The 26109-nt window shown below is 45.7% G+C and overlaps 1 protein-coding gene across 1 annotated transcript; it reads left to right on the plus strand.

The window, feature by feature from the left end:
• Positions 1-4822: 4822 nt before the first annotated feature.
• LOC146337709 (phospholipase A2 inhibitor gamma subunit B-like) lies at positions 4823-25172 on the plus strand. Its single transcript, XM_084815165.1, has 5 exons — positions 4823-5017; positions 9825-9944; positions 10565-10720; positions 19885-20028; positions 21885-25172. The coding sequence occupies exons 1-5, from the start codon at positions 4972-4974 to the stop codon at positions 22085-22087; spliced, it is 669 nt and encodes a 222-aa protein (XP_084671291.1). The 5' UTR covers positions 4823-4971; the 3' UTR covers positions 22088-25172.
• Positions 25173-26109: the final 937 nt, after the last annotated feature.

A 26109-nucleotide genomic window follows, 5' to 3' on the forward strand; every position in this document is an offset into this window, starting at 1 on the left:
GGTATAAATCAAATCAAATCAATAAGCGAAATACTGTAAATAAATAAATATGTAACCGTGGTATATGCTCCAGCCATGTGATCTTGGCTGGCTGCTCTTTTATGCCTACGTCCTACTGGGGAACCAGGTGCCCCACAGCCAGTTCCATGAGACCGGCCACCAGGAGATGGTGGCAACAGTGGTGTCAGTGGGGAGGTGAGTGAATTCCTGTGTAAAAAGGGAGAACGGAGCCCAGGATGGGGTGGCCCCTTATGCATAGCCAAAAAAGAGGAAATGTGCCACCAAAAAAGAGGACAAAAGAGGAGACATCTTTGCTTAACATATGCATGTGCTAATTCATATGTACAGGTGCAAATTTAGAAATAACAGCTATTGTTTAAATAGAAATACAGGACATTTCACCATAGCTGAGTACACTGAATAGATGCCCCGTGTGCCTGCTCAGTCTGCTATCTAGGTGCTAACTGTTGATGGGCAACTTCAAGGCTCCTGCCTCTTCCTTCTTATGGTTCTTTGACCAGGCCTAGCCCATGTATCCTGCTGCCTCAAGTGAGGCAGCAGCAGCATTGCCGCCCCCCGCCCACTCACTTGCTCTTGTCTGCCTGGCCGCTCCACCTTGCACCCCTTACCAGCTGTGAGACTCCCACAAGAGGCTGGCTGAACTACTGTGAGAGGTCAGCCGAGCTCTCACAATACTTTCACGAGAGCTCAGCAGCTAAAAGCCCCCATAGCTGTGACTGTGAGGAGAAGTGGTGGTGCAGCCAGCTGATTGTTCTAGAGAGCCCTGTCAGCTGCTCTCTTGCTGTGACAAATACCACAGTGGGAGAGCAGCTGGCGGGGCTCTCCAGAGCACCCACTGGAGGAGGCAGGGAGGCAGCTGCGGGCCCTCTTCGTGGGGGCAGGAGGAAAGGGGTGCAGTTTGCTGCTTTTCCTGCTCTGCCACCTTGTGTGGGCACATGACCCCGCATAATGACAGGGCCAGTCCTGTTTTTGGCTTTAAACAGGACTTGGAGTGGACAGCCCATCAAACAGAGGACTGCCAGCTCTCCAAAACAGGGGCTTGTTCTATGTAAGGTAGGGCACCCTACCCCTGCCTCACATATACTGCTTAATTTCTGCAAGTCAGGCTGATGTTTCACCGTGCCCAGTGGGAACTCAGCACCAGGGCCCTTCTTTACACCAATTAAACTCCCTAGAAAAACTCTGAGGTGCTGAGGGCTGTTGCTTGGAGTCAGTCTGGGGCTTACTGTGAGGATAGTGTCATTATCTAATTTAGTCACTGGGTGGCACTGGATGCGGTTGTTATCTGGGGGGAGTCCCGAGTTTCCTGTGGCTGTTCTGTCCTGTTTAATGGAGACATTAATGAAGATCTTGGCTAGCTTCTTGACTAGAGTGTCCTCTGAACCTTCCATGAAGTCCCTGATGTCAAGCATCCAGAGGTGTGGAAGAGGCAGGGCAGAGAAGTTGCGAAATGCAGAGTCTCAGCCTGATTGAAATGTAATTCTCTGGACCATGCAGACTCCCTCCATACCAGCCTTCCCCAAACCCGTGCCTTCCAAATGTGTTTGGCTACAATTCCAATAATCCCTCAGGGTGGGGTATAGGAATTTTAATTTATTATCGCATTTAGGATGCACTTGTTCTGTATGATGAGCCCTCGCCACAGAGAGGGAACACTTGTTTTTCTTGTGAAGCTGCCTATTTCTTCAGTTGAATGGTTCAGACTCTTGTAAAATGAGTCATAGAAGTTTAATTAGAAAGATGTAAGGATTATTCAATTGCATAAATAAAAAATATTAAAAGACAATCTTACAAATGTCTCCAAGCTTCATCGTTTGTAATTTCTAGCGATGGTGACTCCTTTGCCCTGGATTTCCAGATGCCAGAAGGGACTCCACCCCGTCCTTAGCTACCCCTTTTATTACAAACCCCCTGCCCCCAGTTCATCCCAATGTGCTCATGGCGTGTGATTGGATTTTTGATCGATAGCTATTCCTACATTGTTCCATCCTTTTCCAAAAAGTGCCCACCTTATATCTGCATCAGCTGTTTCTCCCCAATTCTAGATAATTTATTTATTTTAAAAAATTCTTCGCTGCCTTTCAGGGCAGAAGCCCTCCTAAGCAGAGATTTATAACCGAGGCTTAACAACACTAGTACACATTCATTATTCATTACTGGGAGTGACTGATGGTTTTGCAGAACAAAAGTTTTTCTTATTCATCTCTGGACAATCCCCAGAAGTTGCGCATGTTGGGCCTCCATTGGGACTGCCAATGTGGTGCCGCTATTTTATTTATTTATTTTAAAATTTTGTTGGCCGCCTTTCAGGGCAGAAGCCCTCCCAAGGTGGCCTCATAGCAATAAAATACATAAAAACAGTTAAAATATTAAAAGCGGTACAAACATAAACATTTGGGGTGGGTTAGGGTATTTTAGAAAATATTTTTACTTTAGAATTTTAGTGTTTTAAACTGTTTTATATACGTTGTACATTGCCCAGAGTGATTGGGTGACCAGCCAGATGGGCAATTAATAAATTTAATAAATACAATAAAATAGCGGTAAAAGCAATAATAACAGCTGACAATAAAACAAGCAACAACAACAGCAATAACAGCAACAACAGCAGTCATATCAAGAGAAGGTCATGGTAAAATAATACGTTTTCAAGGCCTTCTTAAAAGCCTTCAAAGATGGAGTACAGTGGACTTCCGATGGCAACTTGTTTCAAAGGTGTGGGGCCACTAAAGAGAAGGCCCTCTCACGTGTGGCCACCCACCTAAGTGCTCTCATGGGTGGGTAGATGAGAAGGGCCTCTCTTTCTGATCTTAAAGTGTGGGCAGGCTGATGTGGGTGAAGGCAGTACTTCAAGTAACTTGGTCCCAAATCTTTTAATTCTGGTTTCCATTGAGACTTCTTGAACCTTACCTGTGTTATTTTTGTAGAATTCTGTCCCACCCACAGCAGTGGTGTTTCCCTGTTCTTCTACTTGGCTAGTTCTTTCTTCTTTTGTAATTCTACAGATGCCAATGCACTGAAGCTAAGCAATCTGTATGACCAAACTAATTTATTTATTTTATTGCATTTCTATGGCTATGCTACTCTGTAAGGCAGGGGTGCAGAAGCTCTTTCAGCCCAAGGGCCAAATTTGATTTTGGAGAAGCTCTCTGGGGCCACATTCAAGTGGTGAGCAGGGCAAAAGGAGTGGGCCCAAAGAACAACCCTCCCCCCACCATATTTTCACTTAAAGCTCTTGCTGCCTGCCTTAGGAGGGCGTTTCAGCCTTTTAGAATGGGAAAAACCATCACAAAACTGGGAAACCACAAAACTCTTTGTGGTTGGGAGAAAGGGGACGTGACCTTCTTGGATTTGGCCCCCAGGCCTGAGGTTCGACACCCCTGATGTAAGGCCTTAGGTAAGTCATTATAAGCTTTGATCTATGCTCATGACTATATATGACTATATATGATTAATGAGCATTGATAAATGTAAATATAAGCCAACTGAAATCTCTCATGGGGGTAGGCTACTTTTTACCACGTCATTGCCTCATCCGGGCATGGAGGGTTAGTGTACCAGAGACTCATAGCTACAGCAGACACTAGGATTGCCAACTTCAAAGCCAGCCTCTGCTGCACTGCCTTTACAGCAGTAGGCAGGTGATCATGTTTAGCTCCATCCTGCAACATAACAACAACAAAACAACCTTCACCCACTGACTCCTGCAGATCAAACCTCTATTAATGGCACAGGAGCATGTTAGGCTACTTGTCTCTGGTCAGTTGGCAACCTTAATGGGCACTAGACTGACATGCTAATGCTGTTTATGCAGGAACTGGAAACCCATTTTAGATGTGTCACCAGGTGTGTACATTTTCCAGAACGGGGCAGCTAGTAGCTTTGTGTGTGTGTGTGTGTGTGTGTGCGTGTGTGTGTGTGTGTGAGAGAGAGAGAGAGAGAGAGAGAGATTAATGTTGGGAAGGTTTAATCCCCCAGCGCTGTATTCCAGTGGAGGTTGGTGGCTCAGATGTCAGTGGGGCAGTGCATCTGCTCTGGGTTTCAGTCAGAACACTAAAGGATCTATCTGCACCTTGGATAGCTCCTTCAGAGTTCTGACTGGTTCTGACTGAAACCCAGAGCAGGTTCGCCACCCCACTGAGAACGGAGCCACCAGCCTCCACTGCTGTATTCCCAATCTGAACCCCCCCATCCTCCATGAATATTTTTAAAACATCTAAAAATCGTTAAAACAATTAAAAAAGTTAAGAAGACAGGCTTGTCCAGTTTAAGCCCTGCATCTAATGCAAATTCCAAACACCGCACACACAATTTTTTCAGGCTTTATTTTGGAAAGTAAAGAAATATTTCCAGCTAGTCCATTGCAGCAAGTTACCTAAGAAGACATTAATAAAACAAACAAACAAACAAACAAACTTCCCTTAGGTGTAATGCAACAGTATTCTACAAGGCAGGCATGAGAACAGCACTGCTTTTAACATATGACGTAGATAGATATTTGTTTGCATCTGCCACCCGCCCACGCAGATGAATACACCGAACGTGAATACACTAAACACACAAAAACAATTAATACTGTGTGTGTGTGTGGGGGGGGGGGAGGAGCAGGGAAGGGGGTTTACGTGACTGCAATAGAGTGACAAGGGGAGGGCTGCGGGTTAGGGCTTTTAGACGAGTGACATGGTTTGTGGGCAGTGCCCTGGAGGCTGGAATGAAAAAAGAGAAAGCTTCAGGGACTGAAGAGGAAGAATGGGAGGGGCGGGTTGACAACTTGAAAGGCCAAGACTGGTTTGCCTCTGGCGCCACAAAAGCACGCTTGCTGTCCAATCCTGCTCCTTGCCCCTTGAGTAACCCAAGCCCTTCCCTCCCTGGCCCAGGTGTATAACTCCCCAGGGGAGAGGTGATTTCGGGCTCAGGCTCCCACGAACAGCTGTGATCCCACCTGGCACCATGCATCTGTTGGTCTTTTGCTTCCTGCTTACTTTCCTGGCTCCAGGTAAGTCACTGCCTGAACTGATCTTGGCAGATGGACCCCCTGGCAGAGCAGGGGCTATACCACTGGCCCTCCCTAAAGATCTTGGACCTCAGCCTCCTGCAAGCATGACCAAGCTGCGTGGGTTCTAGATTTCCCTGTTCCATTTCTTACAATGCATGCCTAAGTGGTGCCTCCGAATCAGGGTTGCAAAAAGAGTTTGCCAACTTTTGAAATGGGCCCTGGTAGGTTTTCCTTATAACTGCCGCTTGACTGGCAACCTTGAGTGGGTTTTCATGTTTAGCTCCTTGCCATGAAAAGAGCTTCTGCCACTCCTTCCTGCATCTCAAGCCTGTCTTACAAGATACAAGAGCAAACCAGGATAGTTTTCTTTGGCCAGGTGACAACACCAGTTGAGAATGATTATATTTGTGCCCTTTCTGTCCTTTTGACGCAGGCTTATGGGTGAAGTAGAGATTCTATCTAATCTGCTTCCATGGTTCTGGGTATGGTAATTATCCTGGATTAAGCCTTGTGCATTATAGTAATGCAAACCATTGTTTCTCAGCCTCAGTTCTACCTACGTAAAGGCATAATGATGTAGACCTACAGATAAAAAAGGGTTGACATTTTTTTTTTTACTATCCCTGTTCTTGTCCCTTTAATAACAGCTTAACATGCAGAAATTTGCTAGGCAAAGTTTATATCCTGGCATGGAGCTAAAGGGACCGGAAATGCTTCACCTGTTTAATTTTGTCACGTCAGGCTGCTATTGCAGGGATAGGAGTCAGTCAGAAGTGTGGTGGACCTTGTGGTCTTCCGGAAGTTGTTGGACTCCAACTCCCATCGGCCCCAGACAACATGGCCAAATTGGTCAGGGATTATGGGAGTTGTAGTCCAGCAACATCTGGAGGGCCCCTGGTTCCCCAGTCCTGGTATGGAACCACCATCGGTGAAAGGGTTGGCAACCCTGTCACAGAGTTTTGTGGTAAGGATGACTGGATGCGAAGCACTTCAAACACTATAGTGGTACATAAGCATTAAGCATTATTATCTGACTTCTGCATGCCACATTTAGTGTGGTATTTTTATTAGATGAAGGGGAATATTACTTTTCTTAGGGCAACATCTTATGCACTGCTGGCTGAGGAATGCTGGGAGTTGCAGGACTTTTTTCTGTCTAAACATGCATAGGATCGAGCCCTTAATCTTATTTCCAGAAGTGTCATCGTGTGCCGTGCTCTAAACATGCAGCAGAATAGGGTGGTACTTGTAGGGCTTTAGCACTTCCTGCATAGAGGTAAGGACTAGACTAGATGACCTCCAAGTATTTACGTGTGTGCGCGTGCGTGCGTGTGTGTGCAGGATGGCCACATCTGAATCACCCCCAAAGAGGAAATGCATCACCAAAAAATAGGAGAAAAGACAACACTGATCTGCAAAAAATGTGCATATCCTAGAGCATATGTATAGATGCCAATTTAGAAGGAATGGCTACCTTTTAAATAGGAATACAGTATGTCCGCATGTATTCAGTACTTTATTTTATTTATTTATTACATTTATATCTCGCCTTTTTTCCTCCCTAAGGAACCTGAGGTGGCGTACATAATCCTCCTCCTCTCCATTTTAGCCTCACAACAACCCTGTGAGGTGGGTTGGGCTGAGAGTCTGTGACTGGCCCAAAGTCACCCAGTGAGCTTCCGTGGCTGAGTGGGGAGTAGAACCCGGATCTCCCAGCTCCCAGTCCAGCACTCTCGCCACTACAGATGGAGACCTGATGATCTATGTGCCTTTCTCAGTCTGCTGTCCAGGTGCTGTTGATGGGCAGCCTCAAGGCCCAGATATTCCTTCTGGTGGTTATCTTTCAAACCTGAATTGGACAGAACAGCCTCTAGAGGATGCCTTCAAAAATAGGACAGTCCTCTGTTAGCCCTTCAAATAGAGGACTGCACTCTGTAAAAGAGGACATGTCACCGTGGCACATGGCTTATGAGAAATGGAGTACACAGGAGAGGGGAATGAAACACACCCTGACCCCCAGCTTACCTTGCTGTACTTGGCTGCTTTAAGCAATTTTCTCCCAGCCTGGCTCATTTCTGGTACGGGAATGTTTGGTGGTGGGAGAACGGCTTAAGAGATAAAAACACGGCATGGGAAGGAAGGGGAAGGGGATGGTCGGCCAGCTCCATGAGCAACCTTGTCTTTCTCTTTTGCAGCGCTGTTGCCTTCACGTCCGGCACAGCACTAAACCACACAACCTTCAGTGCAGGGTCTGCTGTCCTGACATACACTGATCATGTGCCTCCATGACTGTGTAAAGAGCAGGCCCCTCCTCTGCATTATACGTGAACAGTGATCACACGTCTTTACGGCTGCCCTGTCACATAAAGCTGGTCTGCTCCCCTGGAGGTGTCCTTATGGTTCTGTGGAAGGGGAGCAGGGTCAATGCAAGAAGGAACTGATAAGATCTGTATCTCTGCAGGCGCAAATATTGCTGTGGCTCAGCCTCTGGCTCCATGGACTTTTCCACTGAATCAAAGCTTTTCCCTCCCAAGCTCAGGAGCCAATGCATATCATGAGTTCCAGATGCAAGGTCATGTTAGTCTGTTATAGAACAAACAAACAAACAAACAAACAGACAAACAAACTAGCAAATCTAGCCAAAATGACAGGGGCCCTGCTGGCTAGGGTTGGTGGGAGGTGTAGTCCAACGCATCGAGAGGACAGCAGGTTGGGGCATGCTGGGAGTTGTAGGCCTTTCTTCTTTCTAAACATGCATAGGGTTGTGCCCTTAATGTGAGATTTAAATTTGCACATGGGTGAAAACAACACTTGTGAAGCAAGAACCGTACTTTTAGATGATGCACCAGTGTCTCATAGTTGGCATCATTGTAGAAGAGAAGGGAGAAGGCCTTCTTTGAGCTGGTGCAGCATCTGAACAATTGTTTTTAAAAATCTGCTTCCTGGTTAATTGGGACCAACACTTTAGTTGACTAAAAGTGTTTTAAATCAATTAATCTCACTGAAAAATGGAGCAAACATTGCAGCCCTTGTTTATTCTGCCAACTGAGGATAACACTATGTATCTGAAGGAGTGGGCTCTAGGGGTTTTTCTACATGAAGCTTTTAACCTGTACCTTTACCAAGGCTTCTGCTTCGAGATGCTTTGCGGGATTAAGATCAGCTCTTTTATACATTTTTTCCCCCAGGGTTTTTCTTTCTCTGCCTTTCTATATGTTCCATTATGCAGCCACCAGGTAGTGCTGTGGTATAGCAGAATTATGCAATTATACAAGATATCTATGGGGTTATAGAGGCTATTCAGAAAAAATACCACACTTTCCCATTAAGACGCCCCCCCCCGACAATAGTAGCAAAGCATGGGAGAGGCCCTGGAGAATGACAATGTCATATAAAGGACCCGCAAACTACCATGAGTGAGCAATCATGAGTGCACAATAAAAGCCTCACGTAGAAAGGCTCTAGCTCACAAAAGCTTATGGCTTGCTAGGGCTGCAATGCTATACATGTAGCTGAGAGTAAGTTCCATTGACCACAGTGGGACTGACATCTGAGTAGACAAGAACAGGATAGTGTTTGTAATACATTATTCATTAATGTTCCACTAGACTCCTTTGTGTCTGCACATAACCAGTGTCCTGGTAGCAGTACCCTGCACTGATACTGTAGCTGTGTAGATTAGTATTGTACTGGATGTCAAGACATCAGTACCACAAAAGAGAAAGACAAGGCTGTTTGGACTTTGCACAGCAATCCTTCCACAATCTTGTCCTTTGTGGCTTTTCCATCCATCTTAAGTTAGAGGTATACGAGAATTTTGCTTCTGTTTGGAAAACAGCTGAACATGCCCCGTTCGCAACCCTGAACGCCAGCATGAACATGATCACAATTTTCAGAAAAAGCTCACACATTCTTGAGCTTGCAATCACCTCCACAAAATGTATCCTTTTGAAACTTTAAAATGTGCATTTTTCAAAACGGATGAATTTTCATACTTTAATCAACAGGGGGAAATTACACATTTGGGTGTGCACTTGAAAAAATGTGCATGTTTCCTGTTTGAAAATGTGCATTTTTCCTGTTTGGGGGAAAAAAAGATGCTCATGTTCAGGAATGAGAATGAGGCGAAAAGAACATCGAGGTGGAAAACTGAGAATCTCAACAAGTTTGAACACTGCTTTTCCTCCCGTCCCTATCCCAAGTTCTCTAATGCTTGGTCCAGCCATAAGGACTAATGCTTCAACATGAGGATTGGCTGAGTTTCTGAGTGGCAAGGGAATGGGTGTGTTTGCTGAATTGGCATGCCTAACCTTTGAGCAATCATCCATTTGGGTGTGCCATATGTCTCAAAGAAGGGATGCCACTGATTTCTTCAGGCAGAGTTCATGAGCTTTTAACAGCTGGGCGACAAGCAGAAGTCCAGCAAGAAAAGGTTATCCTGCAGTGCAGAACCCAGCTTGGGGGTGGGAACGACGACGACAGTCCACAACCCTATGGTGAGAAGGCTTTGCTCAAAGCTTAACTTTGGGTTCTGGTTGCTGGGAAGCCATTCAGAAAAGAATGCTTCTGAGTATGCCACAAGTGCACATTCCACAGTGATTGAGTATACTCTATAACTATCTCCCATACATCTGAGGTTTAAGGAAGGAATGTTTTAGGGATCCAGACAGACCTGAGACCTCCCAAATTCCACTTTGTGGAAGCAAGCCTGCATGCTATGATCAGGATGGAAGTTGGCACATTCTGGAATAGTTCTGAGCCAGTCTCAGTCCCGAAGGCTAAAGTTCCTTTCTACATCCATCCACAGGTGATGCCATCTTCTGCCACAACTGCACCAGCACTGCAAGTTATAACTGTAGCACAGACCAGCAAAAATGCAGCTCCACGGTCAACAGCTGCATCACCATTGCCCGGGATGAGGACACAGGTAAACTAGTGATGTGACTTCCTCTGAGCCTAACAGGCCATTGAGGGCTATACACTGTTCAAGGTTGTTTCAGTAAGTCTCTCCCTGGTTTTTAATATGCTGACAAAGGGGACCTGCAACAAAAGTTACCATGAGGAGTGCTTTTGTGCAGGATTCCAGCCACTCTCTTCCCATTCCCCCTCCCTGTGGTTTTCCATTTGTCCCCCAACAGCCAGTCAGCATTCTGTGTCCACTGGGCTGCTTTTGAGTCTCCCCACTCCCCTTAGGATTCCATCCCCTAAAGATGTGTTATACAGCAGCAAACCCTGAGGTCCCTCCAAGCTTTGAGGTTCCTCATATGCCTCCCTCTTATGCATGGATGGTATAATTTTGGCTACATAAGCAACGACACGCGTAGCCTGAACACTGGAAACGGAGAGAATGTTGATTCACCACTGTAGTCAATGATGATTCACCACTGTAGTCAATATCTCTCTGAACATCCTTGGGGCGTCAAAGTCATTTCCCTTGTGCAGTTGCTATAGCAGTGAAAGTGAGGGGCTGGGTCTTTCTCTATCTGCACATGGAAACCCATGGTTTAGGGGCTTGCTTCCCAATCTAACAGTCTCTTCCGTTACCAGGGGACCAGGACATAGAAAACCCCATTTATGAGAAGAAGTGCAATTCAGATGATCGCCTCTGCAACCAGTTCTATGGGCTGGTGGCGGGGGAATTTCGCATGCGCTGGAACTCTAGCTGCTGTCGTGCTGACCGCTGCAACACCAAGGAAATTATGGGTATGGAACTGTGATTGTCTCATGTAAAAGGAGTTGGAGTGGGCTTCCATACAGGGCTGGATTAATCTTTATCCTAACTATACCTTAGAGCAGGGTTCCAGTACAACAGGCTCCTTCTACAGTAGGGGCGGGGAACCAGTAGTCCTCTAGATATTGTTGGACTACAACTCCCATACTCCATCAAAATTGACCATGCTGGCTGGGGCTGATAGGAGTTGCAATCCAACGACTATCCTACATTGAGCAGGGGGTTGCACTCGATGGCCTTGTAGGCCCCTTCCAACCCTACTATTCTATGATTCTATGACTTCTGGAAGGCCCACCCTCTGTTCTATGTGAATATCTCTGACTCATTTTGGGTGGGATGTGGACCTATCTAAGGTTGCGTGTGGTATGAAGAGAAGGAAAGCCACGCTGGATCAGACCAAAGGTCTATCCAGTCCAGCACTCTGTTCCCACAGTGGCCAACCAAATGCTTCTTGGAAGCCTACAAACAGAGTCTTAATCAGAAGAACCGGAACCACCAGTGGGCCACAAGCCCTTGAAATGCAGAATGCTACAAGGGGTAGCAGTGTTTACTTCTCTAAACCATTTTGAGGATGTCAGACATGAGACGTTTACAAAAATGCTGAAAGCAGGCACTGTTGCAGGCAGTGGCAGCTGGTGGCTGGGTAGGCAGAAGGCAGGTCACTGGCAGAGTCAGAGTCAAGGGGTCACCATTGTGCTGGAGAAACAAAGGCAGAGGAGCATAAAAGTTGGCTATCCCTGCAGCATAGAGTGCTCTACGGCAGAATGGAAGTGAGAATCAATGGCATAGCAGCTGTGGAAAACATGAAATTTCACCTCTAAGGAGCAGGCTTTGTAAATACATGAAATTTGGCTACTGAGACACGCCCCTTTTAAAGACATCAGCAATGGCTTTGAAAAAGTTCATCAAAAATAGCGAAGGTCGTCGTGTTGATCATAAGCAAAATTCCAAGATCCTCATTGTTGTGATACCTTTTTCAAGCCAACAAAAAGATTAGAAAAACATGTGCAAGCTTTCGAGATCTCCAGATCTCTTCATCAGGCAAGATGTAAGAGGCAGGTTGGCCCGGGTGTGGGTGGGAACAGGGGAAGATGCACTGACTAGATGGTGAAGTCACATTTTCTGCAAGTTCAGACTAGCCCCAAAGGTGGAATGTGGGAAGAGTAGTCTGCAGGGATTCAAATTAGGCTCAGCAGGTCAAGTAATGGTCATGGTTATGTGTATGACCTGGAGCTGCCCCTAGGTGTGCTGGGAAGGAGGAGGGGGAAATGTCGTACCCTCCATTTTGGGAAATATCATCATAAGCGTTTTCTATTCCGGTTGAAACACACAAGCTCCTTCGAGTGGTGGACTACAGAGAGAAATCAGGCAGTTTTTAGATTAACAACTCAAGCAGGAGATAATTATATTGTTGTTGTTGTTGTTGTTGTTCAGTTGTTAAGTCGTGTCTGACTCTTCGTGACCCCATGGACCATAGCACGCCAGGCCTTCCTGTCCTTTGCTCTCTCCCGGAGTGTGCTCAAGTTCATATTCATTGCATTGGTGATGCTATCTAGCCATCTCATCCTCTGCCGTCCCCTTCTCCTTTTGCCTTCAGTCTTTCCCAGCATCAGGGTCTTTTGCAGAGAGTTTTCTCTTCGCATTAGGTGGCCAAAATATTCGAGCTTCAGCTTCAGTATCTGTCCTTCCAATGAGCAGTCAGGGGTGATTTCCTTTAGGATTGAATGATTTGACCTCCTTGCAGTCCAGGGGACTCATAAGGGTCTTCTCCAGCACCACAGTTCGAAGGCATCAATTCTTCAGTGCTCAGCCTTCCTTATAGTCCAGCTCTCACAGCCATACATTACTACTGGGAAAACCACAGCTTTGATTATACGAACCTTTGTCGGCAAGGTGATATCTCTGCTTCTTACAATGCTGTCTAGGTTCGCCATAGCTTTCCTCCCAAGGAGCAAGCGTCTTTTAATTTCATGGCTACAGTCACCGTCTGCAGTGATCTTGGAGCCCAAGAAAATAAAATCTGTCACTGCTTCCATTTCTTCCCCTTCTATATGCCAAGAAGTGATGGGGCCAGATGCCATGATCTTCGTTTTTTTAATGTTGAGTTTCAAACCAGCTTTTGCACTCTCCACTTTCACCCTCAACAAGAGGCTCTTTAGATCCTCTTCGCTTTCTGCCATTAGGGTAGTATCGTCTGCATATCGGAGGTTGTTGATAATTCTCCCGGCAATCTTAATTCCAACCTGTGATTCATCCAACCTGGCGTTTCTCATGATGTACTCTGTTGGACTACAACTCCCATACTCCATATTGTATGGAGTATATATGCTTAACTTGCATATAAGTTAAATAAGCAGGGTGACAATATACAGCCTTGTCGTACTCCTTTCCCAATTTTGAACCAATCGGTTGTTCCATGTCCGGTTCTTACTGTTGCTTCTTGACCCTCGTACAGGTTTCTCAGGAGACAGGTAAGGTGGTCTGGTGCTCCCATCTCTTTAAGAATTTGCCACAGTTTCTTGTGATCCACACAATCAAAGGCTTTAGCATAGTCAATGAAGCAGAAATAGACATTTTTCTGGAATTCTCTTGCTTTCTCCATGATCCAGTGAATGTTGGTGATTTGATCTCTAGTTCCTCTGTCTCTTTGAAACCCAGCTTGTACTTCCGGTAGTTCTCGGTTCACATGCTGCTGAAGCCTAGCTTGTAAGATTTTGAGCATAACCTTTCTGGCATGTGAAATGAGTTTGACCACTCTTTGGCATTGCCCTTCTTTGGAATTGGAATGTAAACTGACCTTTTCCAGTCTTGTAGCCACTGTTGAGTGTTCCAAATGTGTTGGCATATTGCGTACAGCACTTTAACAGCATCATCTTTTAGGATTTTAAATAGCTCAGCTGGAATACTGTCATCTCTGCTAGCTTTGTTGTTAGTAATGCTTCCTAAGGCCCACGACTTCACTCTCTAGGATGTCCGGCTCAAGTTCAGTGAGCGCACTATCATGGCTATCAGGGACATTAAGATCTTCCCTATATAGTTCTTCTGTGTATTCTTTCCACCTCTTCTTAATCTCATCTGCTTCTGTTAGGTCCCTGCCTTCTTTGTCCTTTATCATGCCCGTCTTTGCACAAAACGTTCCCTTGATATCTCTGATTTTCTTGAAAAGATCAAGAAATCTGGATTTCTTGATCTTGAGAAAGAGTGGGAATCTTGATTTCCCACTCTATAGTTTTCCTCGATTTCTTTGCATTGTTCATTTAAGAAGGCCTTCTTGTCTCTCCTTGCTATTCTCTGGAACTCTGCATTCAGTTGGGTATATGTTCCCCTTTCTCCCTTGCTTTTCGCTTCCCTTCTTTCCTCAGCTACTTGTAAAGCCTCATCAGACAGCCACTTGGCTTTCTTGCATTTCTTTTTCTTTGGGATTGAGTTGCTGCCTCTTGAACAATGTTACGGACCTCCGTCCATAGTTCCTCAGGCACTCTGTCTATCAGGTCTAATCCCTGAAATCTATTCCTCACCTCCACTGTATATTCATAAGGGATATGATTTAGGTCATACCTGAATGGTTTAGTGGTTTTCCCTACGTTCTTCAATTTAAGCCGAAATTTTGCGATAAGAAGCTCATGATCTGAGCCACAGTCAGCTCCAGGTCTTGTTTTTACTGGCTGTATAGAGCTTCTCCATCTTTGGCTGCAAAGGACATAATCAATCTGATTTCGATATTGACCATCTGGTGATGTCCATGTGTAGAGTCGCCTCTTGTGCTGTTGGAAAAGAGTGTTTGTTATGATCAGCGTGTTCTCTTGGCAAACCTCTATTAGCCTTTGTCCTGCTTCCTTTTGTACACCAAGGCCATGCTTGCCTCTTATCCCGGTGATTTCTTGACTTCCTACTTTAGCATTCCAATCCCCTATGATGAAAAGGGCATCTTTTTTTGGTGTTAGTTCTAGAAGGTGTTGTAGGTCTTCATAGAACCGATCAACCTCAGCTTCTTCGGCCTCAGTGGTTGGGGCATAGACTTGAATTACTGTGATGTTGAATGGTTTGCCTTGGATCCATACTGAGATCATTCTATCATTTTTGAGATTGTACCCCAGTACTGCTTTTCCCACCCTTTTATTGACTATGGGTGCTACTCCATTTCTTCTAAGGGATTCTTGCCCACAGTAGTAGATATGATGGTCACCTGAATTAAATTTGCCAGTGCTTGTCCATTTTAGTTCACTGATTCCCAAGATGTCGATGTTCAGTCTTGCCATCTCATGTTTGACCACCTCCAGCTTACCTTGATTCATTGATCTTACATTCCAGGTTCCTAAACAATATTGTTCTTTACAGCATCGGATTTTCTTTTCACCACCAGACACATCCACAGCTGAGTGTCCTTTTTGCTTTGTCCCAGGCGCTTCACTCTTTCTGGCGCTACTTGGACATTCTCTCTGCTCTTCCCCAGTAGTATATTGGACACCTTCCGACCTGAGGGGCTCATCTTCTGGCATCATATATTTTAGCCTTGTGATATGTTCCATGGGGTTTTCTTGGCAGGAATACTGGGGTGGGTTGCAATTTCCTTCTCCAATGGACCACATTTTGTTAGAACTCTCTGCCATGACCTGTCCGTCTTGGGTGGCCCTGCACGGCATAGCTTATGGCTTCACTGAGTTACGCAAGCCCCTTCGCCACAACAAGGCAGTGATCCATGAAGGGGTAATTACATATATTGCTCTAAATAATAAAAGAAAATGAAGCCAACTTCGGTAGCATTCCCAAGTAGTTGGAAGAGCTGGAACTCCTCCTCCGACGCTGCACTTTGGGACTGTCCTGAAGTTGCAGACACTGTGGATGTTTTTCCACCAGCGATTTCCTCCAACCTGGTTGCATGTGGAGGTCGCACGATTTACATGACGTCGGGGCCATCCAGCAGGCGTCCTGGAGTTTATCATGGAAAAACAGGTTCTTCTGAGACTGGTTATAGTCCAATGTTTCCTCTTTACTTCAGCTTGGTTATGATCCTGTTGGGGTGTGTTCCATCATCTGCACTTCCGTCAGTATCATAGACCTGCCCATGGGGGCGTGTAGCTCACCTGCGTGTGACCTCACTGACCCAACCCTTTCCCTCCCTGTTTTCTGGAAATTTCAATCCCATTTTGGAGCAGGATGCTGAGGGACCAACTTTTTAAAAAACATTGAAAATAAGCGCTAGATCACTACTGCGTATAAGCACCCTACTGCGGCCAAGCAAGTACTCCCACTACAGCCTGAAAAAACAGGTTTATCTCAGGTCGCTTCCCCAGAACTACACGTGGGGAGGATCCACAGCTAATATTCCTTTGTGTCCTTCGGTCCCATTTCGCAAGCTTCATAGCTCAGCTTTCGTATTACACGCTGAGGCGCGATCTCACTATAACACCATTGCACAGATCTTCCATCAATATGCATTCCCTCTATGTCAGTATCTCGCTATCACTCTATCATGAAATAGCGCTAACATGCATTTGCGCTGTCGTGTGATAGCACTATCATGCATTTGCGTTATCATGCATTTATTCAAGGGTGCCTGCTAATGTGGTAGCCTGGTATTTAGAGGGAAAGGAAAAAAAAAGAAGGGCAGAATGGGGTATTGGTCCAGGAAGTCTACTCAGAAGTAACTCCTGTTGTGGTCATTGAGGCTTGTTCCCTAGATGGTCATTAAGGGGAGGGGAGGGGGAAGCCTCTCTTATTGGTTGAGCATCCCCTGCCAGTCTGATGATGTTCGCTTCCAATCCCCCCACCCCACCTGGAAGTATGTTTCTGTCAGCGACTTGTAATGGTGTGGTGCAGTCCTTCGTGGAGCCCTGCGTGGAGCCATGCCAATTCCATGAAAACTCCGGTTTTCCTTCTTTTGCTTCACCCTTCTACTAGTGTGGAAACACAGCCTGTGACTTCCTAATCTAGTCATTTTTCCCCCTCCCTACCAAACCTGCCTTTTAACATCTTGTCTGATGAAAAGATCTGGAAATCTCAAAAGCTTGCACATGTTTTCTGATTTTCTGGTTGGCTCTATCAAGGCATTATTACAGCACTATGGATTATTGAATTTGGAAAAGATGAAACGCCTCACCGGCACCAGAAATTGATTTAAAAATATATGCAAGGGCCCGCAGCACCAGAAATTGATTTTCAAAATATATATAAGGACCCCCAATCCATACATTCATTTTAATGTTTTTTGCAAGGAACCACACCACCATAAATTGAATTTTAAAATATACAAGGGCCCCCATCCCATAAACTGATTTTTAAGAATATGAAGGGCTCTACCCCGCTCCATGAATTGAAAGCCCACAACATAAGCACCAAAAATGCACACACATGCCAGTCACTCACTGACTCATACATATAGACACCCCTCCCCTCTCTCTCTCTCCACACACACACACACACACACACACTGCGTGCTGTGTGGTGGGCAGTCACATTTCTAGGTGGGGCATGGGGGGGGACGTACATGGCCAATACTCCCCCCCCCACTCACTGGTGGAGAGGATGTGAGGACCAGGCCAGGAGGAGGGAAAGGCAGTGACCTTCTTCCTCCTTCTTCCTCCATGCAGAGAGTTTGTTAACTTACATAATGGGCTGTGTAAAGGTCAAGTAAACAGAACATTTAGTATGAACACTAGGAATTAAATGACTGGCATATTTTTTGTTTCATAAGAAACAAGAATGTTAAGGATAAGAGAACAAGGGGATACCAAAAGGTGTAAAACAAACACAATAGTTCATGCTCTAAGAAGTTAAAAACTCGTGTGGAGCGTGTTTTCTCAAAAAATCAGTTTTAATCTTGTATCACGACAACAACAATCCCCCCCCCCGCCCCAAGGTTTGGAAACAGAGGAAGAGCACATTACTACGCAACCATAGTCAAACATTTAGAGAGTGGTGGTGAGAACAAGATGCATAACTTTCTTGTTGAAGTCAATGAGAACGAGTCCTTTGTAAAATATTTACTGCATAATAGACTTCCTTTCGGAAGCATATAGATATGCTTGATTATTATTATTATTATTATTATTATTATATTTATCTCCCGCCTTTTCCCCAATACTGGGACTCAAGGCGGCCTTGAGTCCCAGGATTGATAGACATGCGAGAAAGCTTTCTGAATGGTAGGTTCGCGATACACCTTTTCAGAGAGAAAAAAGTGCATAGCATGTAAAAACCATATTTTAGAACAGCTGCAGTGCTTGGTTTTTCTTAGAATTAAAGTAATGTAGAAATGTATCAAAATTAAGGCTAGCTGTCCTTCCTTTGCAAATGCAAGAAAAACCAAATTTGCTAAACGCTTGTGACTCATTGAACGTCTCCATGGCTTTCACTCTTTAGCAATAAGCACCCAGTCCTGCTGTACTCATTGTAATAACCGCAGAATAAACCAACCCTTACTTCTTACTGCAGGCAAAGAAAAATTCAGTGCTGGCTGGGTAGAGAACACAACTGAAACTGAAAAGCAGAGCAAAGGAAAGGAGAGTCCAAGGGGTGGAGCCTAACTCTAGCCCAGAATACAAAGTTCTAATGTGTAACTTTTCAAGGGTCATGTTACTCTTCAGGCTGTTTTCTCTCCCTTTCTAGCCAATAGCCCTGCTCTTTCTCTCCCCTTGGTTTTGCGGCTTCTCCCTGCCTTCCAGCCTCCTTGCGTCTCTCCCTCCCACCTCTTTAGCTAAGTTTTGACTAGCCAGGCCCCCGCGGCAACCATTATGTGGCTACCCACATCCTCTGTGGGAGCCATTTTGTGGTGGTGCCCACAGCAGTTGCTCAAATTCCCAAATGTGTCCATGGGGGCACAAAGGTCGGGGACCCTTGCTTTACTGTATGATTGCCTTGGGGCTGGTTCCATGGCAGCCCGGCAGCCATCAACTTTTAGGAAAGGAAGAGGCAGCCAAATGGATCTTAGTATCTAGCTGTCAGCCAGGGAGCATGCCTGAGTTTTCCCATCTTTTGCGAGAGTGCTGCACATGTCACCTGGCATGAAAGCCATTTCCCCAACAAATAGCAATGCCCATTCAGAAACACACACACACACATACACACACACACACACACGGTGTTAGCACCCAAGGGGAACATTTTTGAGTATAAGAAGCTATTGCATATAGAGCTGTGTGCAAATGGCCTCTCAAAATTCTCCACCTGGCTTGTGGGCAGAGAAATATGGTAGACAATTTCACCACATTTCTCCAGGGGGAGGAGAAATTCTCGACAGTTTCTCCCAGCTAGGGCTCCTCATTGGCAGGGCTTGTAGCACAACTTCTTTCTTTTTTTTCCTGAAGGTTTTGGGTTTTTTTGTGCTGCAACAGCATCAACTGTCTTGGCAGGCTGGTTCCCAGTTTGCCTGTACCACAACGCAGGTGGGGGCAGTGTTGTGTCTGGCTCCAGGAATGAGGTGGAGTTAATGCTCTGCCAAAATCTGTCCTCCAATTTCCTGAAAGTTTTCTCCCCCCATGAAAGAGGCTTCCATTGTTCTGCCTCATTCTGGATGCTTTATAATTCATTTATGTGGTGCTTTCAGCATATCACAGCTAGCCTCCCAGGCTGCCTGCACATCCTGATCTGAAAAAGCCCTATGGGAGGAATTACCTCATGGTGCCTTAAACTGGGCCTTAACTGAATTGTGGGAAGCTGAGGAGGCTACAGGCAGCCAGAGAGATGTTTGTGCAATGAAAAACAGGACCCTTGTGCTCACTCCTTGGCCACCTTCTAAGTGAGGAAAGCCCAAGAAACCCAAACCCAACCCATGAGAATTTCTCCGAAATTTCTTCACCATTGAATTCTTTTCGGAAGCAATTTCTCTCCTCTCAAATTGAATGAGAATGGTTGAAAAGCATGTGGGAGAAATTTTCGACACAGCGCTAATTTCATACGCTCAGAACATTCCCCCTGACAGCGACACGAAGAGGAAGAAGGGAGAAAAAGGAACATGCTGGGTGGCGTCTGCCACTGGCACACAACATTCTTAAGGTCTGGGCTGTTTGGGGGACTGGGGAAGATCGAGAAGGGAGGTTGGAAGCTACAGGCAGGGCCCCACCATCTTTGACCCTGTCAGTGGGCCGTCTTTGGTTGCAGAGAACCAGCTCTTCCTTTTTGCCTTCTCCATCCACAGTACAAAAAGCATCTCAGGATCCTAATGGGGTTCGTTGCAACTCATGCTTTGCCCATGGCACTGATGTGTGTCTGAACAAGACGGAGGTGGCCTGCACTGGGCGCCTGACGCACTGCATCCACTTTGCTACCACTGCGACGAAAGGTAGGTGGGGTAGCAGGAGGGGTGGGGCTAGCTCAGGGGTGCACAACTCTTTCAGCCCAAGGGCCAAATTGCATTTTGGAGAAGGTCTCAGGGGCTGCATTCCAGTCGCGGGGAGGGCCAAAAGCAAAAGGGGTGGGGCCAGAAATACCAGCATATTTTAGCTTAAGCCTCTTACTCCCAGTAAGTAAGCTTTAGGGGAGGCTCTTCAACCTTTCAGAATGGAGAAAAAACTGCACAAACAGCCAGGAAACCACTAACCAATTTGGGATTGGGGGGAAATGGAGACCCCCCCTCGCATCAACTGCTACTTCATGTTACTTCACAGATAGGTCAGCTCTGAACGCCGTGTGCATGTGATTGGATTCAAAGATGGACAGAGTTCCTGTACTTTAGAGTGGGAATTTTTGGCCCATGTATCTCATACTGCAGTGGGGAAAACTTTACCCGTGGATTTTTTTCTGCTCATGTCTTAACAGTATGTGACTCTGTCCTCCTCCTTTACATCTGGTAAAGATATGACTCTGTCCTCCCGTTATGGAAAACCCCTCCCCACAAATATATTTCCTGGGTGTGTGATAAGTAAGAGATCTGAAGGAGGGAGTCGGGGCAGGGCAGAACATCCTTTTCAACAGGCTCCTGTGTGATATACAGATGTTTGTTAGTAACTAGGGGTGTGCATTGAAGACAACATTTGATTCAGACCCAACTTCAGTGCTTCGGAAAGAGGGTCAATTCAGCCTAAACCACTTTGCTTTGCGCCCAAATCAGAACCTTACTTTGGAAAATCCAAGGTTTCGTATGTTTCCCCATTTACTTACATGGGAGAAATGAACGAATTGGCTATAACATTTTAAACTTTTTGACATAATTAGATGGAATTTTCAGGCATAGTAGCCCTTCTTGATGAAGCCTGACAAATTTTAGACAAATAGGTGCAGGGGTTTCTAGGTGCCTTTATAATGTATGTCTTTGAGTGTCTGTTTATAAAAGGGTACAGTTATATTTTCAAATTTCATAGCAGAATTGGATGAAATTTGAAGGCTTAGTTGCTCCTTCTGAGGGGATTAAGCCTGGCAAATTTCAGACACATAGGTTCACTTTTTTGTGTGGAAGGGGAATCTTTAAGGTAGGTGTGTGTGTGTGTGTGTGTAAAATGGTTCCCCCCCTATTTTTTTTGGGGGGTGATTTGTATGAAAATGATTTATATCTTAGAGGTTCTCCCAGGTAAATAACCTGACAAATTTCAGAAGGATAAGTGCAGGGGCTAGGGAGTTATGATGAACCAAAAATATTTTGCAACTTTGTTTTTGTTTTCTGCTCCAATGACATCAACTATCAACTGATAAGTTCCTCCTACCTGCCCTCCCCCCCACAACCCCCCCACCCCATGATTGGAAGTAAACAGGAAAGATCTTGTAAAGTTATTGCCCGGTTGGAGGCTTGAGCTGTCAGTCACAGAGCTACATGCCCCTCCTCTCCCTCCTACCACTTTCCTTTTATGGAGAGCTTGGGGTGGTGGTGGAATGTAACAATTTTAAAGACACAGTCTGAGATGGTCTGATTCTGTTTGAACCCTCAGATCTCTCAAGGTGGACCTGAGGTTTCAGAAGCAACCTGATTTGCTTTGAGGTGCTTTGGGGAAGCCCTGTTTCACCTCAGGTGAAACTGTAACTGCTCCAAGGCAGCCTGCATCACTTCAGGATTCAGGCTTTGTCCGAAGCAGATGCACATCCCTACTAGTACATTTGGGAAAACACGATGGAAGGGAACCATTGCCTTTACTTGTCTGAGGAGGAGGTATGAAGATGGCTTTGTTCATTCAAATTAGCTAATGCTTTTCTCCCCCCATCCCACAGAGGAATTCAAGGATGAACAGTTGGCCTTCACAGGATGCGCCACCAAGAACTTGTGTGACATGGGAGCTATTGCACTCTTTGCTGCAGGCCGCAACGTCAACATCAAGAACAACCTGTGCAGTGGTGCCCCGGGAGCCCCCTGCCAATATAGCCTGGTTCTGTTTGCCCTGGCAGGATTGTTCTTCCATGTCTTTTGGTCCTGATTGTTTTTCATATGACTCCCCTGCCTCCTGCCTGCCTGCCATCCTTCTTCTATGGACCTCTCCTTCTTCCTTCCCTGTAGGCCTGCCCTCAGTTCCCCATGCCATGAATTTCTTCCAGCTCCCCTGGAAGAAGATTTCTGTATGTTGTACCTTTGATGAATGCTATGGTTTGAGGAGGGGCAGCAAGCTGTCCCCCACACCATGTAGCTCGCTTGGGTTTGACTCCAGCTGGAGGCTTCCAAGCTCTGAAGGAAGGAGTTCTGTAATTCTGGCCAGGCCTTCTGCACCCAGCCCTTTTTTTTAAGGAGAATGGTTAATCCATATGGGGGAAGATCTCTGTTCTATGGAGGGTCAGCAAACTCCTTCATTAGAGCCAGTGATTATCTGGTAGATAGAGCACTGGACTTGGACCAAGGAAATTAAGGTTCAAATCCCTGCACAGCCATGAGACTCATAGGGTGAACTTGGGCCAGTCATTGGCTCTCAAACCAGGGCTGGCCCTACCATTAGGCAGAGTGAGGCAGTCACCTCAGGCTGCAGATCCTGAGAGCAAGGTGATGGAGGAGAGAGCTGTGGGCCACACGGCCTGCCCTGTGCCCCCTAAGCTAGCTTTCTGCCTTCAGGTGTGGTGGAGGATGTTGTCCTATTGCCAGCGTCAACGAATGATTGAACTTCCTGTCCTGTTGGCTTTTGTGCATGGATGGTAGGGGCACCATCTTGTCCTTCATCTCAGGCAGCAAAATGTCTTGGGCTGGTCCTGTCTCAGACTAACCTATCCCTCAGGGGTTTTGTGAGTATAAAATGGTGGGAGAGTAGACCATGTACTTTGTTGTTCTGAGCTCCTTGGAGAAAGGGCGGGATAAAAAAAAAGTACATAAACAAATGGAGCCAATGATGTAGTAAGCTAGAGAAGTACGTTCCCTCCCACTGAGCATCAGGCCTCCATGACAAAAGTGGTGCATGTTCTGTTGCACCCCCCTTTCCCTCAAACAGAAATTGTGTAATGAGGAAGTGAAATGAAGGAATGAAATGAAGGGGGAAATTGGACAATCCGACAGAAGTCTGCAGCTTAGGCATATTTGCGATTGCTTCCTTGTTTTGTACAAAATTGAATTGTGGTCAAGGTGTGGCACAGGGGGGTTCCTAAGAAATGTATTTGAAACTGTTTGTCAATGACTAGAAGAAGGGATAGTTCTGGAGGCAAAGGGAAGATAGGTTGCAGTGCTCTGGGGCAGGTGAGGGAGAACAATTCCCATAAACCATGGATTATTTATTTTATTTATTTATTACGTTTATATCCCGCCTTTTTTCCTCCAAGGAACTCAAGGTGGCATACATAATCCTCCTCCTCTCCATTTTATCCTCACAACAACAACCCTGTGAGGTAGGTTGGGCTGAGAGTCTGCGACTGGCCCAAAGTCACCCAGTGAGCTTCCATGGCTGAGTGGGGAGCAGCTGAACCTGGATCTCCCGGCTCCCAGTCCAGCACTCTTGCCACTACACCACACTGGCTCTCCGGATGTCCCAATCCTCCTACCTTTGGCAGTTCCTTGTTTCTTCAAAGATACTGCAGAAAGATTTTCAAGCTTCTCTTTCTAGATACATAAAGGCTAGGCTCTTTTTTTTTTTTTTTTAATGTAAGCTGGAATTGCCAGGGTATCAAATTCTGTTTTCTCATGCATCTGGAAATGTGAGAGATTTGCCAGAAGAGTTAGAGTCAGAATGTATATACATGTAGGATTGTACATAGAACAATATTGCAGTAGTTCCATTGGTGAAATTGATCTGTAAAGAAGGAAAACCGTCACTAATTAGAATGGCTTCTCAGCCTGGTATGAATTTATTGGACCGAGTTCATGTGTTATGAAGGGTTATGAATCCGCTTTAAACATAGCAAATCACAGGTTGTCTCCAGATGTAGTCTTAATTCAAATAGACCCATTGAAATCAATGGGACTTATGACTAATTAAGCCTCATGGATTTCAGTGGTTCTACTCGAAGTATGGTTAAGTCTGGATCCAACTCCTTTCCTGTTCCTATATCCAGTGAGGGCTGGTGGCTCCGATGTCAGTGGGGGCAGTGCATTCTGCTCTGGGTTTCAGTCAGAACGCTAAAGGATCTATCCAAGGTGCTCCACATCTTGAATAGCTCCTTTAGAGTTCTGACTGGTTCTGACTGAAACCTGGAGCAGATTCACCACCCCGCTGACATTGGACCCACCAGCCCTCACTGCCTATATCCTAGGGGTGGGCAGCTTGTGACTCTCCAGACGTTTTGGCTTATAACTCCCCATGGAAAGGAAAGGTTCCTCCTCCTGTGCAAGCACCGGGTCATTACTGACCCCTAGATGGACTCTGCTTATGCTGGCGTTTTCATGGCAGACTATAGCGGGGTGGTTTGCCATTGCCTTCCCCAGTTGTGAACTCCCCATGAGCCCTAGCCAAAAAAACAAGCTTTGTAAAACATTAGTAAATGATGAAATCTCACATTATATTAGCTCCTGAAACCATGACTCTCCCAGATCACTTCTGTATCACCCAGAAATCCATGCAACCCCATGTTAGGTGAATGGGAGCACTTGCAGGTTGCTGTACTATATGGACATCTCTGAAGCTGAGGGGTGGGCAACTTGTGGCTCCCAGATGCTTTGGCCTCCATCTCCCATCAGCCCTAGCTAGCACAGCCAATGGTGAGGGATGATGGGAGTGGTAGGCCAAGACATGTGGAGGGATAAACGTTGCCCGTCCCTGCTCTAGTTGCACTTACAGATTTATGTAAAACTTGAATCCCTTGTTCTGCTTTGTTAGGGATGGCAAGGGCATGCTCTTTGTGACCATGACCCAGGGCCATTCCCTACCTCCTTTGGAGCTTCCTTCTCCTCGTCTTTTGTGAGACAGCCAAGGCTGTTCTCCATGCATGTTGAAGCCTAATATTTGGCTGTCATCGCCAAGAGTGATTGCTGTCTATGTTATAATAATAGTAATAATGATTCATATTGTTCTGGGAAGGAAGGAAGCAGCTTTTAGTCTGTTCCATTGACAGGTTTGCTGGATTTTTTTTTCTACAATAAAGTGGCAAGTGCCCAAAGTTCTTTTGTATGGTTCTTTGTTCTGCAGAGAAGGTACGGCTGTTAGGGATGGGTTGGGCCCAGCAGGAACATCGCAGAAACGCTAGAGCTTGAAAGGCCAAAAAGCTGTACCCAATGAATAAATACGACTTCTGTCCTCATTATCACATGTGCTCCAAAACTGTGAGGACCACAAAGCTTGTTCTTATTCTAATGAAAGTTGAGATCCCCATAATGAGAAAGACCTCCCCCGTGAAGGCTTCTCCTCCCTTAGCCATCATCCCCAGCAGCCATTCCAGCAGGCTGTATGTAGGGAGATGCGAAGAGAAGCAGAGCCATTCCACCACCCCTGCTGAAAGACGACTTAATTTTTTCCTCTTCCCTACCTATCCCTTTCTCCTTGTGCGTCATGACTTTTTAGATTGTAAGCCTGTGGGCAGAGACTGTTATGATTTACTGATTGGATGAAAGACACTCGGGAACTTTTTTGGTTGAGGAATGGGATAAAAATACTTTAAATAAATAACTCTGCAGAAGCCAGTGGATTCAGCATTCAAGGCCATTTTCTGTGCTCTGCTGCATGACTGCCACACATATACCCAATCATTCCCCTAAGAAATGGAATCCTACAGACAGGAGTGTTAGGAAATGATATTTTCTCTTTACACGAGTATGCCTGGTACCAGAGATGTCGAAGAAATCCACAATGGAACAAATGAGTTTGGATTTTTATGAGTCCGACCTGTGGATTTCCCAGTGGACTGGCTTCTCCCCAGTTGGGCGGATTCTGTGGATTTGCAGACAGTTTTTCTAACTTTCTTGAATTTTGTGCAAATGTAGTACTAGAAAAATATGCAAAATATTTTTTTAAAAGCCAAAAATACGCATTTCCCCCAAGGGCTAAAGCATGAAAATGTGCATTTGGGGGGGGGATTTGCATATTTTGGGGGATTG

This window comes from Heloderma suspectum, chromosome 10 (genome assembly GCF_057233095.1).
Source record: "Heloderma suspectum isolate Gila_16-S chromosome 10, 16-S_ref, whole genome shotgun sequence".
Taxonomy (NCBI): Eukaryota; Metazoa; Chordata; class Lepidosauria; order Squamata; family Helodermatidae; genus Heloderma; species Heloderma suspectum.

Excerpts from the sequence above, each read along its gene's own strand:
- LOC146337709 (XM_084815165.1), top strand. The coding sequence starts at position 4,972 with ATGCATCTGTTGGTCTTTTGCTTCCTGCTTACTTTCCTGGCTCCAG. Across the intron at positions 5,018-9,824 it reads GCTTACTTTCCTGGCTCCAG|GTGATGCCATCTTCTGCCAC; the intron begins GTAAGTCACTGC and ends ATCCATCCACAG. Across the intron at positions 9,945-10,564 it reads TGCCCGGGATGAGGACACAG|GGGACCAGGACATAGAAAAC; the intron begins GTAAACTAGTGA and ends TTCCGTTACCAG.